Raw genomic sequence first — 18073 nt, 5'->3', positions numbered from 1 at the left:
AAACTTTTAGTAGTACTACAACAGCAGGCATATAAAAAATGTTCCCACACATGTCAAGACATTGTAAATAAATAAATTATAACTTGGAGTCTAAGATCTCAATGCCATAATACTGGTATAGAGAATTCCCAAAAATTGACCTTCTTTGTGGGTTGCAGTGCACAGAACTGGGAGGGGAGACCCTGCTATTATCATGTTTCAGAGATGACATTTAGTATTGATAAAAGACCTATTGAACCTTCTATAGTTATAAAACAGATGAACAGATTGTAACAATAACTTGAGACTGGTGTTTCTCTTCCATTTGAGATACAAGCAAGTGTTGGAAGTGCCCAGAAGACCACTGGCCCAATGAATGTTGAGATAAGTGCCTTCCAAAGGTCATCGAGTTCTTGGCCTACCAGGACACCCTGGGGGCAGCCTTGACTGTAGTAGCCATCCTTTTGTCCTTGACCAGTTTCCTCATCCTCACAATCTTCTTCTGGTTCAAGGACACTCCGATTGTGAGAGCGAACAACAGAAGACTCAGCTACCTCCTTCTTTGCACCCTCATGCTCTGCTTCCTCTCTTCCTTAACATTTATTGGCTTTCCCATGAAACTCACCTGCATGATACGACAGCCTGCCTTCGGTCTAATCTTTACAATCAGCATCTCTTGTATATTGGCAAAAACTGTCACTGTTGTCATTGCTTTCAAGGCTCTCAACCCCCATAATCACCTCAGAAAATGGGTTGGGCCAAAGATACCCAACCTTATCATTGTTTTCTGCTCCCTCATCCAGCTTGTTATCTGCACTTATTGGATTTCTATTCATCCTTCTTTTCCTGAGAACAACACCAAATCTGAAAGCAGGAAGATAATCGTTGAGTGTAATGATGGGTTGACCATACTCTTCTACTGTATGCTGGGATATATGGGCTTCCTGGCCATCATTAGCTTCATTGTGGCCTTCCTGGCAAGGACATTGCCTGACAGCTTCAACGAGGCCAAGTTTATCACCTTCAGCATGCTGGTCTTTGTGAGCGTCTGGCTGTCTTTCATTCCCGCTTACCTCAGCACACAAGGGAAGTACATGGTTGCAGTGGAGGTCTTTGCCATTCTGTCCTCAGGTGCAGGGTTACTCTTCCTAATCTTTCTCCCCAAGTGTTACATTATTCTCATAAGACCAGAGATGAACACCAAGGAGCAATTAGTAGGACAATATTCAACACGGAAATAAAATCAAAGTGATATGCCCAGAAACTGCTCCTTGGAAAAACAAAACAATTATATCCACAATATTTTAAATGTCTGTAAAATTCTGTAATCTTAATTTGTCTAAATAATAAAGTATAATCACTGTCTTTGAAGAATACAATATTTAAACTGTAATAAAGTGACAAAGTTCTCACTTGATGCAGAATTTTTACGTTTTTGGTGCACAATCTCTTTAAGAGTATTGTAGTTATTTACCATAACTAGGGCTTTCCTTTTTTGCTGATATTAATTTGGCAAATCACAGAGGAGAATGAGTTGTGAGCTGAAAACCAATGTCAACTTTTTAAATAATTAGTGTATTTTATTTAAAATATGCTTATATTCTTTTCCTGGGCTAGTGTTCTTCCAAAGCAGGTGTACAAAGATAATAAATAATGCTTTAAAATTCAACACATAATAATTGTTTGCCAGTCCCATGAAGCATCTAGTCCAAGAGGTAAAAAGGCTTCCTTATTGGGTACCAAAGAGTTAATCCTTCTATATCTAAAATGCAAGGATAAAATACAGGATCAAAATTAGAATAAATGTGAGTGCTTCCTCCATACACCCCAGAGGACAAGTCAGAATATGGTTATTATATGACCCCATAATTATAAGTCACACACCTACTCATTTAATGAGAGAAGAAAGTCACCTGCGTACCTCCTTGTGTTTATTGCACCTGTTGACTTACATGGGTCAGTGAAAACAAAATCTCTAAACAGAGAATATATAAGCCCTTTGGCTCTAAATACACAGTTCTTCCTCCTTGACAATCTTTTATATGAACTTCCAGCCAGATTTCAAACTGCGTTTATATGAGCTTTGCATGTTTGTTTCTTTAGTTTTTCCTCCTTGTGTCTTTGAGCTCTCTCTCTCTCTGTAAGTTCCATGTTGTTTTATTTTTCCACCAATCTTTTCTTTTGAATCTTCCTTGCTTCCCATGCGGTAGGGATAAAACCGGAGGCTTTGTAGAGAGGGTGAGGATATGAGACGTTTCTGCTGGGTGGCTCTTCTGCTGCTCGCTGTTCACATAGGCGAAACCACGGCCTCAGGCTGCCAGCTGGAGCTCCGAGAGATGACCCCCGTCACCATGGACGGAGACTTTACCCTAGGGGTGATATCTGCAGCTCATTCTGGCGTGGTTTACCCCATCCTTGACTTCAGAGAGACCCCTCGCCCTGCACGCTGTGAAAAGTAAGATTTACCTGGATTACCACATTCATTAGTTTGATTGCCAATCAGGAATTCTCAGAATTGGGACAAAGTCCCTGGATATTCTTACCTTCAGCTCTGCACCAAGCGTCAAAGAGAAAGTATGACCCTTTGTACCTGTATTTTGTGCACTTTTGAAAATAATATATGATGAGTAGTGTTAAAAATGAACAGCACATGTACTTTTAGTTGCATTGAGTTATTTAGGGATGTGAATTCATTTGGAATTATTAAAGGTGATTTTTCATTCTCAGAGAAAACAATGAGTTGTGCCTCTGAAAATAATGCACATCCTTCATTGGTGGATTCCTTTCCAGCCCATGGGGCAAGGAATCTGCACTTATTTCATTGCAACGGCATGCCAGGTAGATAAAAGCCTGGCTGGACAGAGATAAGGAAGGAGGAGGATTAATTAGATGAAGCATTGTCAATCTCAGTTGGCAGCTGCATGGATTAAGAATGACTTCCTGATTTCATTTTTTATCTAAAACTGGAAGCAACTTTAAGCTGCTCACGGAAGTTATGAACTTGCCAACTAGGGTACCCGGAGTATCAGGATGAAGTCATTTATATACTACCACTCGTCACTTAATGGGAAGCCAGTGTGAGCCCGCTAATACAGAAGAAACATGTTCGTGTGATAACATTCCCATTACAAGTCTGGCAGCTGAATTTTGCATCAACTGCAATGCTCTGCCCAGCCCACATATAGACAATTGCAGTAGTTGGCTGACTGAATACTAAGGCTTGGAGCACTGAATTAAAATAGTTTTCTGAGAAGAAGGTTTTAAGTGCTTTCCACGGCTTTAACTTCTAAATACATTCCTTACAAAACCTTTCACCTGGGGACCCAGAGTTAGCTGTGAGTCTACTATCATACCCAGGTTTCTGACTTCTACACTACAGTACTTAAGTCATTCAATGGGGGCTTCTTTCCTTCCCATAACAAGATAGTATTTGCAATTTTCACAATCGATTTTTTAGACTTCAGCCAACTGTTTACATCGTGCATACTTCTCTAAAAAAAGCAGATCAGGAAAATGTCCCGGTATATCAGATACAACAAAAAAAATACTGTCTGCATATATAAATGAAGGCCAAGTATCTCAAACATTTTTCCCAGTGAGTCTAAATAAATGTTAATAGAACAGCTGACAGGATTCAGCTCTGGTGTACTCCAGATTTTGAATCCAACCAAAGGAAACTTGTGTCTCCCACATTATTTCCTATCTGATAAAAAAGATCTAAGCCAGGATAAAATGTTACCACCTATTCCAAGCTCATGACATGTGAAAGCATTACTTCATGGTTTACTGTTTCTAATGCTATGGTTATGTCTAGTTGAGCTATTTCACCTTGATCAAGAGTTGTATGGTGGGCATCTCTCAGAGAGAGCAGTAATTGCTAAGGACTATGTCCTTTATCAAAACAAGCCAGGACATTAAATTGTTTCCACCTTTTATTCATACGTGATTGAGAGTAAGTTTCGGTCCCCCGACACGAACCGTGTTTCGCCACATGGGCTGTGCCGGGAGGGACAGAGGCCCAGAAAATCAACTTAGAGTAGTGCCAGAAGGTTTCCAATATATAAACCAATAAAAGCGTCCATGTGCTGCAGGAGAAAATGCCGGTATTAGGTACAGGGCGCCCTATGGAGAAGCCTTCCCTTTATTTAAACAATTTACCTTGAAAGACCAAACTTATATAGAGATCGGAAACTGTTTTCTGTTTTCACTATGCTTGGAAGCTCATTCTGACCTGGATAATCCTCCTGCCTCATATCATTTTCTCGATTAATCCAGTATAAGGATCTGTGAACCTTTTAGCACTATACCATCCGTAATTGCGGTTTTCACCGATTGTTATACCATTCATCATCTCCACTTTCTTTTTGCTATATCTTATGTTCTTACATTGAGGTTCTTATTCAGATGCCAATGGTAGATTCTGTAATTTCTCGCAAAAACGGGCAACTCAGTCAGCCGAGTCAAAAAGAAGCCCAAACGTTACATCTGAAGGAGGGACTCGCCATGATCTGAACATCTCTGACACCTCTTATGCTGGATGTGGCTGCAAGGACTCATTCCAGCATTGAACTATGGAGCTCATTGTCTTACACTGGCAGGCCAAAAACCTGGTGGCATTTGAGAATTGAAACATATGTTGTGTGAATTTATTTAGGATGTAGAGGATTTTTCATAGGACGTGGCTTAGTTAGTGTCTATTTACTTCCACACCCCATTTGGGATCTGTTCCATCACTATTCAATTTCATTCATGATAGGAGTCAGAGAAAAGCTGTTGCAGAGACTTAATTTCCCTTCTCTCCCCTTCTTGAGCCTATCATGGAATTTCTCTAGGCATGCAGAGATTCCTAATCATCTTCTTTGAATCTTGTGTCCACTTGCTCAAGTAATTTGCAAATTTTAACATATATGCTAATCCTCTAATTGTTTAGAAAAGCACATTTTCACAAAAAGGCAATCATCAATCCTTAATGAAATGTTGATGAATCAATTTATAGTTAGTAGTTAGTCCACCCATCACGGTTTAACCAACATATAATCAAACCATATTATCAATAAATGATCAGTCAATGATCAATGAATGGTCAATATACTATAAATTGGTAGTGGAAAAAAAACAATAAATAATCTTAAATCCAAAATAAATGCACTTTATTTAATATTGTCCACTGGTGATTGAGATTAATATGTATTATCAATGCAAGTTCAATTAAATATGAATCAAACATCAATAGATAATTAATAAAATCTTTAATGCAAGTATTCAGTCATTATATATTACCATTAATAAACCATTAATTAAATTATTTACTAGTCACAGATATAAATGTGATGCATAGTGCTATGGATATGTGAAATCTCTATAATACGACCTGACACCTGGGAAATCCTGAAATATTTGTTCCACTTTTAGTTTCAGAAAAGGATTTATGTTTACCAGAAGGAAGCAGGATTTTGCTAACATTTCCCTATGGTGAAACATGATGATGGAAGTCTGATTTCCTTCTCAAGTTTTCAGGTGCGGTATTACCGTGACACATTGGCCATCCTGCTTGCTATAGAAGAAATTAACCAGAACCAGTATCTGCTGCTGAACCACACTCTGGGTTACCAGATCCTGGACTCTTGTCTTTCAGAGGTATGGGCACTCCAGGGCACTCTGCAGCTGCTGTCTGGGGGAAAAGCAACGCTCCCGAATTATAGGTGCGAGGCACAACTCAATCTGGCAGGAATTCTTGGGGATATCTACTCTTCAGTGACAGAGGTCATGGCCAGGATAACAGGGGTTTTCAGGATCCCGCAGGTATGAGATTCTTCTCTTGCTCTCTCTGCCAGTGACCCAGTACTGTTTGACTGCATTTCATCTGCACCAATCTAGTTTTTCCTTCATTGCATCCATAGACTTAGGGAATCAGGAAGTCTTTAGATACAATGAGGCAGAATCCAATCTGGGCTCCGTTTCTCCAGTGGGAAGGCAACATTGGTCCTGGAGTGTCACAACCAGGTCTGGCTTTTAGGACATTCACAATGAATTTACATGAGGTATATTTGTATGCACTGCCTCCATTATATGCAAATATATCTTATGCATATTCATTGTGAATGTCCTGAAAACCAGAACTGTTTGTGGCCCTCCAGGGCAGGAACTATTTACCCCTGCCTTAAGTCATCATGCAGTAAGCAGGAAAATGATGACATTTCTACATTTCCAGTACTTGAAATACATGATGACTTCCAGTTATAAAGAAGAAACATTTTACTGTCATTATCATTCCCCAACTACACAGAGAGAAATACAGATTGGAATAGAACTGAGGTATAGACAGAAAGCGACTCAGATCAGATGTGAAGGAATTATTCTACAAATCTCTAAGAAGGTAACTTTCAAACTGGCGTGTGGGCGCGCATGTACATTGGCCAGTGCCCAGGAATGTGGCTGATTTACGTGGTAGGGGACCCCAGCGTGCGCCTGTGTGCATAAGTGTGATGGAAATAATACAAATATTTCTCTTTTCAGATCAGCTTCGCAGCGCAGCACCCAATGCTGAGCGATAAGCTCCAGTTCCCATCTTTCCTGCGCACCATACCTGCAGACACCCTGCAGCCCCGGGCCATCGCCCAGCTGCTCCTGCATTTCAACTGGACATGGGTGGGAATCCTGTCCTCCAACTCAGACGTCAGAAGCCTGAGCAGCCAGAAGATACGGCAGGAGGTGGTAGAAAATGGTGGCTGTGTGGCTTTTCTGGAGAATATCGATGATCGCTATCCCAAAGAGAGGCTGGCAAGGGTGGCAGAGGTAATCCGTCAGTCCTCAGTGAATGTGATTGTGTGCAACTGCTATGGAAATCATCTTAAACCTATCTTGGAGCTCCTTTCTCATCGCAAGATTGTCGCCATGATCTGGGTCTTCTCAACAGGGCTGATCATCAACCCAGGCCTGTTCACCAAGGAATCTTGGAGGCTGCTCAATGGCAGCATGGTATTCATAAGCTCCACCAGCAACATTGCCAACTTCTCCAATTTTTTCTACCAGATGGGGCCCTCTGCATACCCATGGGACATTTTCACCAAACTATTCTGGGAGAAAGTATTTGGGTGCCGATGGGCTGGAGAAAACCTCACACACATGTTGGCCAAAGCAGATGACATCCCATGCTCAGGAAAAGAGGACCTCAAAACCCTGGACCCAGCACTCTTTCAGTTCAATGATTTAAGCATTTTTTATCATGCTTACTTGGCTGTTTATGCTTATGCTCATGCCCTGCACAACATGATTTTGGATGTAGCCAAAGAAGACATTTTTCTTATACGCAGTAACATTCAGAATATCAAATCATGGCAGGTACTGGTGAGAATAATAACATTATTATTAAAGTGAAAGGCTTCCTAACCCTGTTCAGGTGACCAGTCAGATTTTAAGGAGATCCACAATGAATTTGTATGAGAAATATTTGTGTATACCAGGTCTCCAATGAAGGAAAATCGATCATTTCAATATCCATTGTGGATATCCAGCAAACACAGCTGACGCTGGAGTCCTCAGGACAAGTTTGGGAAGCCATGGTTAGTGATCTCCACTTAGAGATAAATGTTAAGACCCCCATGCGGGCGCACATGAGCACGTGTTTACCGGCTCGCGCACATGGACATGGCGATTTTACAACTTACACGCGTATATGCGCGTATACGTGCATGTGTTTTAGAATCATTTATTCATGCACACGATTTTGAATTGACACGTGCATGTGCGCTCAAATGCCACATAGACACACGTGCCGCCACATCAGTTCGTTCCCACTTCACCCTAGTAAAGGAAAGTACATCCTAAGCCCCCCAGCTAACTTGCCTCCCTTTTACCCTATTAGGGTTGACCCTTAAACCCCACTGACTACCCATTTTTAAAAAATTTTACAATTATACATCGGGCATAGCAGAAGTAAAGTTATGTGGTAGGGGACACTGATGCGTGCTTGTGTTTGTAAAGTCTTACATGCAGACTTCAAAAAAGGTTTGGATAAGTTCTTGGAGGAGAAGTCCATTAACGGCTATTAATCAGTTTTACTTAGGGAATAGCCACTGCTATTAATTGCATCAGTAGCGTGGGATCTTCTTAGTGTTTGGGTAATTGCCAGATTCTTGTGGCCTGGTTTGGCCTCTGTTGGAAACAGGATGCTGGGCTTGATGGACCCTTGGTCTGACCCAGCTTGGCAATTTCTTATGTTCATGATACAGATGCTGCCCACCCATGTTCCTCTTATGCCCTGCCCCTTTTTGTGAAAATTTTTTTGTACGCATACTGGGAGATACACATGAACTCGCACGGTTTTTAAAATACATATAGCGCGTACTGGGCCGAGTCAAGTGCCTACCTCCCAGCTTTGGCGTACATAGGGTTTTTAAAATTGTTCAGTATAGGGTTTTCGAAACATGTATACAGCCACATCTACGATGGATAGTCAGATCACACGTTATTGATTTCTATCCTGCATGTAATCTTCCAAAAATCAAGAAAGAAAGCAAAGTATAATGTTACTGTTTTATTATCTAATTATAAGTTGATGAAACTGGCCAATAGTACTAGGTGAAGATCAAATGTAGGATCACTGGTAGTCTTGTGGGTTACAACTGAGACACAGGGAAGTTCAGTGGCCACCATAAGTCTCACAAAGAGTAGATGTTCAAGTTAACATTTGAACTGAAGGAAAAGGAGTTTAAGTGACTTGTCCAGCGTCACACAGGGAATCGATGAATGAACTGGTGTTTGAACTGAAGCACAGGTAGATTACATGACTTTTTAAAGATTGCATTGCAAATTTGTCACATTGTAACAATTCTCCTGACTCATACATTATCTAGAGTGGAAGTGAGATCCATGCCTTCAGAGGAGGAGGAAGGGCAAACTTGGAGACAAGGATTGCAGTGCTCTCTCATTTCTATCATAGATGCTGTGGCTGCAATATTAGAAGGAAGCAATGGTGCTAGGGTTACCACTTCTTCCAGGTCAACTCAAACAGACGGATCCAGTCCTGGTTAAGCCACATTGCATGCATTGAAATTCTGCCTCATTTTCTTAGGGAAATCAGAGCTGCAACTCCATGCATGCCGTGCGGCAAAAGCCTGGACTATATACACCTGGTCAGGTTTACCTGGGTGAGGTAGGTATCATAGAGTAAAATAAGGGAGGAATAAGGGGAAATTCCAGGCTGGGGAGAGGAGAAGCAGAGGTGAGCATCCCTAGGGAATTCATAAAATCTGAATCCCTGTAGAGATTATCTACATATTTAGCATAATGCCTCTCCTTCATCATTCAACAGGTCCTCCATTATCTGAGGGATGTGCGTTTCACAACAGTATCTGAACAGGAAGTTTACTTTGACGTGAATGGAGATGTGCCCACTATCTTTGACATCAAGAATATCCAGATAAAACCGGATGACACCATTGACCTGATAACAGTGGGTAGATATGATGCCAGGAATTCTTCAGGAGAGGAAATCACTCTGAACATCTCTGCCATCTTATGGAACCAAAGGTTTAATCAGGTGAGGAGTGAAGGCTTGAGGTTGCCTGATGGAACAGTTGGCTTCCCAAAACTGGAAAATGTACATCCTACCATCCTAGCCTTTAGTGTCCTGCAAAGTTTGGAAAAGAGAGAGAGAAAGGCATTGACAAAATGGGGGCAGCACAAACCAATGTAAAAAGCACTGAGGGTGGATGATTGTCTAGTAATATAATTTAGCCCTTAATTATGGGGACGGTGTGATAGAAACTTCAAATATTTCCAAGGTCTAAATGATGCAGAAATATCAAACCTATTAGAAAGAAAATGTTAAACATTAAATAAGAAATCATGGTATAAGGCTTCAAGGGGGTACACATGGGGACAATATCTTGGAGGTCTATATTCAAAAGCATTTAGCCAGCTAATTTAGAAAGCTAGAATTTAGCCAGCTAAGTTAGGGGCGTTCCAGGGGTATAACTGGGAGGAGTTGAGTTAGCCGGTTAAGTTAACCGATATTCAGAGTTAGCTGAACGACTTAGCCAGCTAACCCCCTCATTTATCAAAATGCTATAAGGCATTTTCGCATGCCTTAAGGGCTTATCACATGTGAAAAGCGCCTTTAAAGCATGCGATAAGCCCTTAACGCATGTGAAAATACTTGTAATGCATGCGATAGCACCATGCGATGCAAATCCAAAAAAGAGGAGGAGTTAGAGGCAGGTTTACCATTTTGATGTTACCCAGGTAGAGAGTCCATCAAGCTAGGTTGAGAAAACATGGCACAAATCTCATCTTTGAGTGAGTTTCCTCACTCCGAGGGTCCTCAAATGTTCACAAGAGAGCACTGTTCTGTTCATATGTCTCACTTTGAATGTCAAAACGGCCCCTAACCCCTACACGAGTAAAACATAGTCCCCCCAGTGGTTGTATCTAGGAAATGGCACTTATCTGAATGTTATCGCAATTTGCGGTAACTTAGCTCTTCGCATAGGTATTAGCGCAAATTGCGATAAACTGCCTATTAGCATAAAACACGCCCCTTTTCCTATCACATGCGAAAATTATAGCATTTTGATAAATCCAGAACTAAGTCTGGTTGGACCAAAGAGCTGCCCTAAAGTTAGCAGCTATAATTAGTCAGCTATTTTTAATAGGACCATGTCGGCTTTTATACACGTATATCAGAGGATTTTAAAACATGCTCGCGCAAGGCACATTCCCAGTTTTCCGATTAGTCCACCAGTTTGTTCAGTTAATAGCGAGGTCTTTCAGACCCCTCTGGTTCTTCGTCCTGCATGATGCCCAGTTGACCTGGACTCTCACCCTGGTCTATAAGCCCTAAAACTTGAGATCTACAGACTTGCATCTCATCAGGAGCAGCAGCTAATTTGACCACAAATTAGCTAGGAAGGAAATATTTCTTTCTAGAAAGTGTGTGTGTGTGTGTGTGTACATTGAGCAACTTCAGAAGTGAGGGGGTGCAATAAAAGTGATAATGGAGTGAGTAGCTAGGAATGGGATCTAGTCTTTGAAATCTGCTGGGGATTTCCTAATCACTTGCTTTGGCCTCTGCTGAACTTTGATTTTAAATACAACATGGCAAAATTTATGTTCTAATGTCATACAGTTTTATAATCCACAGACCCCTCGCTCTGTCTGCAGTGAGAGCTGCCCTGTTGGATACAGGAAGTCTGCCAGAATGGGGCAGCCCAGCTGCTGTTTTGACTGCCTCCCCTGCTCCACTGGAGAAATAGCCAATGAAACGGGTGAGCCACTTCTGGTGCATCTGTGACTTAGTGCAGGATAGTAGCAAAACAGCCCTTTAGAGCAGGTACTATGTCCCACTGAGAGTTAGATTTAGATGATTCCCCCTCTTATTGGTTCCAAGACCAGCAGCTCCATAATGCAGTCATTCAAGGCATCTAGAAACATTACATTCCCTAACATGCCCTGATAAAGCATGCACTCAATCAGTATTGGGGTAACTGAAATTATAAGAAAATAGGATTTGCCATACTAGGTCAAAGCTTCATCAAGGTCAGTATCCTGTTTCCCACGATAGCCATCCATGTTACAGGTACCTGGCAGGATCCCACAAGATCCATAGATTCTATGCTGCTTATCCTAGGGATAAAGCAGCAAATTCCCCAAATCCACATGAATAATGTTTTATGTACTTTTCGTGGCGAAGTAGGCATAATTTAAAAAATCCAGACTTAATGGTTGCCCTAATGAGATCGTGGAAACATAATTTGTAATCTATCCAGACACCCACGTATTTTATCTTGGAAGATAGCGGTATTGACACATTATTAACAAGCTAACGAAGCAGGAATGTCTGAGATGGCAGAATGTTGTAAGCTCAGAAGATCTGTTTCAGACAGATTTAGAGACAGTTTGTTATGACTCAGCCACAATTTAATACTGGCATGTAGAGGGATAACAGCTTTGAGGTATCTTCCCAGGAACAACACAACACAACATTTCTCCATAATCACATTATCAGTATAAACCACAATGCTCATGCATCTAAGATGGCATCCAGTAGCATTTTAGCTGTACAACAACAGCAGACATATAAGATATTTCCTAAATATTTCAAAACATGATATTGGCAGGGTCTCCCCTCCAAAATGTTCTGAGCACTGCAACTAAAAATAAAGGATCAGTTTTGCAGTGTTCTCTACACCAGAATTATGGCATTGAGATCTTAGCCTCCAACTTAAAATGTATTTATTTACTATTCTTCAGAGATAAATTTACCGTTGAACCTTCTAAAGTTAGAAAAGAGATGCACAGATTGTATCCATAGCTTAGGCTTGTGACTGGTGTTCCTCTTCCATTTCAGATACAACCAAGTGTTGGAAGTGCCCAGAAGACCACCAACCCAATGAGAATCGAGATAAGTGCCTTCCAAAAGTCATTGAGTTCCTATCCTACCAGGACACCCTGGGGGCAGCCTTGACTGCAGTAGCCATCCTTTTGTCCTTGACCAGTTTCCTCATCCTCACAATCTTCTTCTGGTTCAAGGATACTCCGATTGTGAGAGCGAACAACAGAGGACTCAGCTACCTCCTTCTTTGCACCCTCATGCTCTGCTTCCTCTCTTCCTTAACATTTATTGGCTTTCCCATGAAACTCACCTGCTTGATACGACAGCCTGCCTTCGGTCTAATCTTTACAATCAGCATCTCTTGTATATTGGCAAAAACTGTCACTGTGGTCATTGCTTTCAAGGCTGTCAACCCCCACAATCAGCTCCGAAAATGGGTTGGGCCAAAGATACCCAACCTTCTTGTTATTTGTTGCTCCGTGGTCCAATTAGCTATCTGCACTTATTGGATTTCTAGCCATCCTTCTTTTCCTGAGAACAATACCAGATCTGAAAGTGGGAAGATAATCGTTGAGTGTAATGATGGGTTGACCATACTCTTCTACTGCATGCTGGGATATATGGGCTTCCTGGCCATCATTAGCTTCATTGTGGCTTTCCTGGCTAGGACATTGCCTGACAGCTTCAATGAGGCCAAGTTTATCACCTTCAGCATGTTGGTCTTTGTGAGCGTTTGGCTGTCTTTCATTCCCGCTTACCTCAGCACACAGGGGAAGTACTTGGTGGCAGTGGAGATCTTTGCCATTCTGTCCTCCGGTGCGGGATTACTCTTCCTAATCTTTCTTCCCAAGTGTTACATTATTCTCATAAGACCAGAGATGAACACCAAGGATCACTTAGTAGGGAGAAATATAACACGGAAATAAAGTCAAAGTGATATGCCCAGAAACTGTTCCTTGGAAAAATAAAAGAGTTCTGGCCACAATATTTTGATTGTCTATAAAATACTGCTTACTTTGTTTGTCAAATGAATACAGGATAGTTACTGTGTTTTAAGAATAATTATTTAAAACTGCTATAAAGAGTTGAATCTCTCACTCAAAGATGCCGGATTTTAAAGCTTTTGGTACAGAATCTCGTTGGGAGTACTGTAGTTACATACCCTGATAAGGGCTTTCCTGTTTTGGTGATACTAATCTGGCAAATCACAGAGCGAAATGAGTTCTGAGCTGAAGCCAGGGTGAACGTTTTATTAATTAATGTATTTTATTTTAAATATTTATATGCTGTTTTCCTGGCCAGTGTCCTTCCAAATCAGGTGTATAAAGTTAACAAAAAAAGTCTCAAACTTCACCATAAAATATTCAGCTTATATATTGAATCCAGCCTAACGCCAACAATAAGACAGCAACTTTCAATCCAACACACGGGTATTCTTTTGCATGTGCAACAGAGTGCCCAGGGACACAGATGTTTTATAACGTGCACACAGAAATGTGCACATTTATAAAATAGCGCATGCACGTGTGCCCAATTTTAAATAGGCACACGCATAGGCGTGCAAATCCTGCTTCTTCCACACGAGCTAGGGGATTTTAAAATATTTGCGTGCCCATGCCATTGCCAATATCACCTGTTCATCCACCAGTTCACCTCGTTAAGAGCTAGGTCCTCCAAACTCCCCTGGTTTAATAGCCTATACTCCCTGCAGTTACCTCAGACCCTTAAAACCCCTCATAGCTGGCAAGTTTTTTGTTTTTTTAAACTTAAACCTCCTCCATAGCAGAAATAAACTTTCACGGTACCTGAGCTGGGCACGTAAGTATTTGCATGCACATCTCTTGGCCCTGCCCTGAAATGCCCATATCCCAGCCAACCTGCCTAGACTGCACTCCTTTTTCAATCTGAGTGAGATGTGCATCCTGCTGGAGATCCACACACATCTTGGTGGCTTTTAAAACTTGGTAGGCACGTGCCAGCCCGACTTGTGCATGCATCCCCTTATTGATGCACTCATCGGGCTTTTAAAATTCATTTTTAAGGTAAGTCTTGTTAAGAAATGATACAATCTACAAGATCATAAGCAGTGCCACAAAGGCCTCACATTCAGAAAATGTAAAAGCCCCTTCTATCCTTAATAAGCATCCCTCAAAGCATCTTGACGAAAACCATCAGGGCGATATAATCATTCAACCTACCCAGTACCCCCTGCCCTTCGAAAAAAGATCATGACTTCTATGTTCATTGCATGTGCTACATACCAGTACTAAATTGGAAAGACAGAGTCCTAGCAAGGTCATCTCTACTTTTTCTCAAGTCAGACTCTCAGTCTGGGGTTGCCTATCTTTTTTTGGCTGTGCAGACCCTTCCGGCGAGGAGAAGCATTCACCTTCATTGCTCTAGGCACATAGAGGGGTTGGCCTACTCTCAGTCTGGTCAATCTCTCATTTCAAACATATCACCTAACTCTGATACAAGACCAGCCGGGAGTAATGAACGACATATAATCAAAACATAGCAATGTAAAACTCCAGTAAAAAATGTAAAATACAAATAAAACATTTCAAATCAATTCCCCTTCCCTACACTTTGACGAGTAACCTTGACTAGAGTTTATATACACTAAAACAGTAAGCAACCGTCACGTGAACCCAAATCCTACTCCCCACCTCTAATCAGGGATGCGTCAGTCCTACCCCATCTTAATTGCTTGTGAACAGCCAGGTCATTACCATTCTTGTGGTTTCCCCCTTAACTACAAATGTTTATTTTTCTTGCATCAAGCTTTTTATGAGTTGGAATGGGAATGACCCAGGTGATCACAACTTCTTCATTCTCTACAATTCTATTAGGGTCAGCAATGTCTTAGTATTTAAACGGTTTCCAGGGGAAGAGCTGTGCCATGATATTGTGTGCTTCAGTATACCGGCATTCTGATATGAGCGTGCCACACCCAGCACCCAGGCTGAAACCCATCTTGTCTGTAATCCTCTGTCTTATGCTGTCATTTTCAATCTCTCATCATTAGGGTTTAAGTTCACCTCTCATTAGCAGGCCCTGTGTCAAGTTTTGATCTCCATGTAACTCTGTTTTTCCCACTGTATTTCTGCTTTTGGCAATTATTTTTTCCTTGTTAGTTGGCCATTCATTTTCATACTTCAGCACTTTTTCCATCCAGATTTTAGAATTCTGAAAAATCCTGCCTTCTTTGTCAACAAAAGAGAGGGATTCCCAGCTGGAGAAATTATAATGGACATTCTTGAAATTACAATATCCAATGAGGGCAAGAGAAAACAAATGAGGTAAGAAAACAAATCAAAAGAGGCACACAAATACCCAGACACACTCTGCTACAGGATCAACCCAAAAACGAATATAACAGAACACCTCTGGTTGTTACCTAGAGCTCCCAGCTGAAATAATTGAAACATATCGTCAAGGATCTCCAACCCATCCTGGACAATCATACCACCTTCTCACAAGCCTATCCTGGCTTACTGACAGCCCCCAAACCTTAAACAGATACTCACCAGCATCAGCAACCATAAATTGTACAACGATACCAACTCCACAACCAGACCCTGCCAGAAACCCAGATGCCAGCTCTGTCCACATATTAACCCAGACAACATGATCACAGGACCCAGCAACATCAATTTCATCTGCAGCTCATTTGCCTGCTCTTCTTCCAATGCCCTTCTGCTTTCTAACAGGTCTAAGGAAAAGAATAAATGGACATAAATCTGACATTAGAAAAGGCAACATTCAGAAACCAGTAGGAGAACATTTCAACCTTGCAGGACATTTTCTATCTGAACTTAAGGTTGCCATACTCCTACAGAGAAACTTCAAAGGAGCACCTCAGCATGGAACTGCTGAATTAGAACGCATTTCATCTATCACCCAAAGCCTGAACCAGAGGCAGAGACAGTGACTTCATGACTCACTACAACTACCTATGAACTTAACTTTAAGAGATCATTCTGTCTTTTCACACTTACCTCAGTTGTCAGTAGGCTTTACTATAATGCTCTTAACACTCTCTCCACACCATGTCCTGCCTAATCCAGTGCCTTCTCTTTATTCTGTATGTACCTTACCCATTTCTCATACATCAGTTCATACATCTGAAGAAATGGACTCAAAATCTCATGCTTCAATAAATTGGTCAGTGTGTAAGGTGCCACCCGACTCCTGTCATTTTTGCTGTATTTGAAGAAAATGTAATGTAAGCTGCATTACAGAAAAAAAAAGTTCTCACTCAAAGACATTTCCTATTTCATTTTAAATGAATGCACATCCCTAGCTCTCAGTCTTTTTTTGTGTTGAGAGGTATCCACGTCACAGGGCTCATTTAATTATGACACACCCTTTATTTTCCCTTCCCTCTCCCCCTCCTGCTATCAGTATTTATTTATTTATTTATCTAGTTATTTATTTATTTATTTTTATATACCGAGGTTCCTGTATGAAATACAAATCACTCCGGTTTACATAAAACTGTAACTTAGCCAAAGGCTGTGCATAAAACTGAACATTAGCCAGAGGCTGTACATAGAACAGTAGAATGTGTTAAATATGTTAAATACTTATATATAACAAGAGAGAATGAGTACGGTGCATATAACAAGTGAATGAATAGGGAACATGTAACAAGTGCCTGAATACATAAAGCTGTATAATGAATATGGAACATAATAGCCGGTGAATGAAAACATCTAACCAGTGAAAGAATATGGAAGGTATAACCGATGGGAAGATGAACTTAAGTCTGTCCTCACATCATGGCAGTTTTAAGTGTCAGGGTAAGAGTGGATGAAGAGCCAGGTTTAGAGCTTTTTTTTAAACTCCCGGTGGCTTGGTTCTAGTCGTCGATCTGGGGGAGCGCGTTCCATTGATGAGGGCCTGCTGCAGATAGTGCGCGCTTCCTTAGTGATGTATTAGCTGGAGGGGCGTGCAGTGTGCCTTTGTATGCACTTCTGATGGGTCTTGATGAAGTATGCAGTCGGAGTTGTGTGCTTAACATTATGGGAGAGAGGTTGTGTGTCGCTTTGTGAATAATTGTGAGAACTTTAAAGAGGATCCTGCATTTGATAGGCAGCCAGTGTAGGTTACGGAGGATAGGGGTGATGTGTGGTCTTTTGTTGGAGTTTGTGAGAATTCTAGCAGCGGTTTTCATCACTTCCCCCTTCCCTCTCCCCTTCTCCTCTCATAATCATCAAAAACCCTTCCTCTTATCTTTCCTATCCCTCCTCCCCTTCTCATCCCGCTTCCCTGGCATAATCACCGTTTCTTCCTTTACTTCTCTCTTAAACCCCTGGCGTCATCATCACCTTCCCACTACCCCATCCATTTTCATCATCACCTTTTCTAGCCTTCACACCCTGGCTTTAGTGTCTTTATTTTCCTCTACTCCCCACCAACTGGCATCATCATTATCATCTTTTATTCACTCTCCCTCTACCCAAAGGCATCATCATCACTGCCCTCCCTTCCCTCTCCCTCCAACTCCCTAGCAACACATTTCTTTTCCTTCTTTCCTCCTCCCTTCCCATTATCATTCCACCTTTTATGCCATTTCTCTTAGCACCATAAACCTCTACTCCTTTCCTTTCCCTCACCCCATGGCATCATCATCTCCTTCTCTTCCTGCTCTCTCAACACTCGCTGGCACATTAAGCTATCCATTTTCCACCCTGCCCCCCATGTCCTGAAACTAACATATGCACTCAGGGGACGGTATTGTTCAGAACGATTCTT

The 18073-nt window shown here is 41.4% G+C and overlaps 1 protein-coding gene across 1 annotated transcript; it reads left to right on the top strand.

Annotated features, from left to right (window-relative positions):
• The first annotated feature begins 2330 nt into the window (after positions 1-2330).
• LOC115080342 (extracellular calcium-sensing receptor-like) lies at positions 2331-13239 on the top strand. Its single transcript, XM_029584491.1, has 7 exons — positions 2331-2434; positions 5490-5616; positions 6496-7320; positions 7443-7541; positions 9293-9520; positions 11123-11246; positions 12329-13239. The coding sequence occupies exons 1-7, from the start codon at positions 2331-2333 to the stop codon at positions 13237-13239; spliced, it is 2418 nt and encodes an 805-aa protein (XP_029440351.1).
• The last annotated feature ends 4834 nt before the right edge of the window (positions 13240-18073 follow it).

This window comes from Rhinatrema bivittatum, chromosome 19, assembly GCF_901001135.1.
Source record: "Rhinatrema bivittatum chromosome 19, aRhiBiv1.1, whole genome shotgun sequence".
Classification (NCBI taxonomy): Eukaryota; Metazoa; Chordata; class Amphibia; order Gymnophiona; family Rhinatrematidae; genus Rhinatrema; species Rhinatrema bivittatum.
This window is presented reverse-complemented; position numbering and strand designations above follow the sequence as displayed.

Coding starts and splice junctions, on each gene's coding strand:
- LOC115080342 (XM_029584491.1), top strand. CDS start 2,331: ATGGACGGAGACTTTACCCTAGGGGTGATATCTGCAGCTCATTCTGGC. Junction 2,435..5,489: donor CGCCCTGCACGCTGTGAAAA/GTAAGATTTACC, acceptor TTCCTTCTCAAG/TTTTCAGGTGCGGTATTACC. Junction 7,542..9,292: donor GACAAGTTTGGGAAGCCATG/GTTAGTGATCTC, acceptor ATCATTCAACAG/GTCCTCCATTATCTGAGGGA.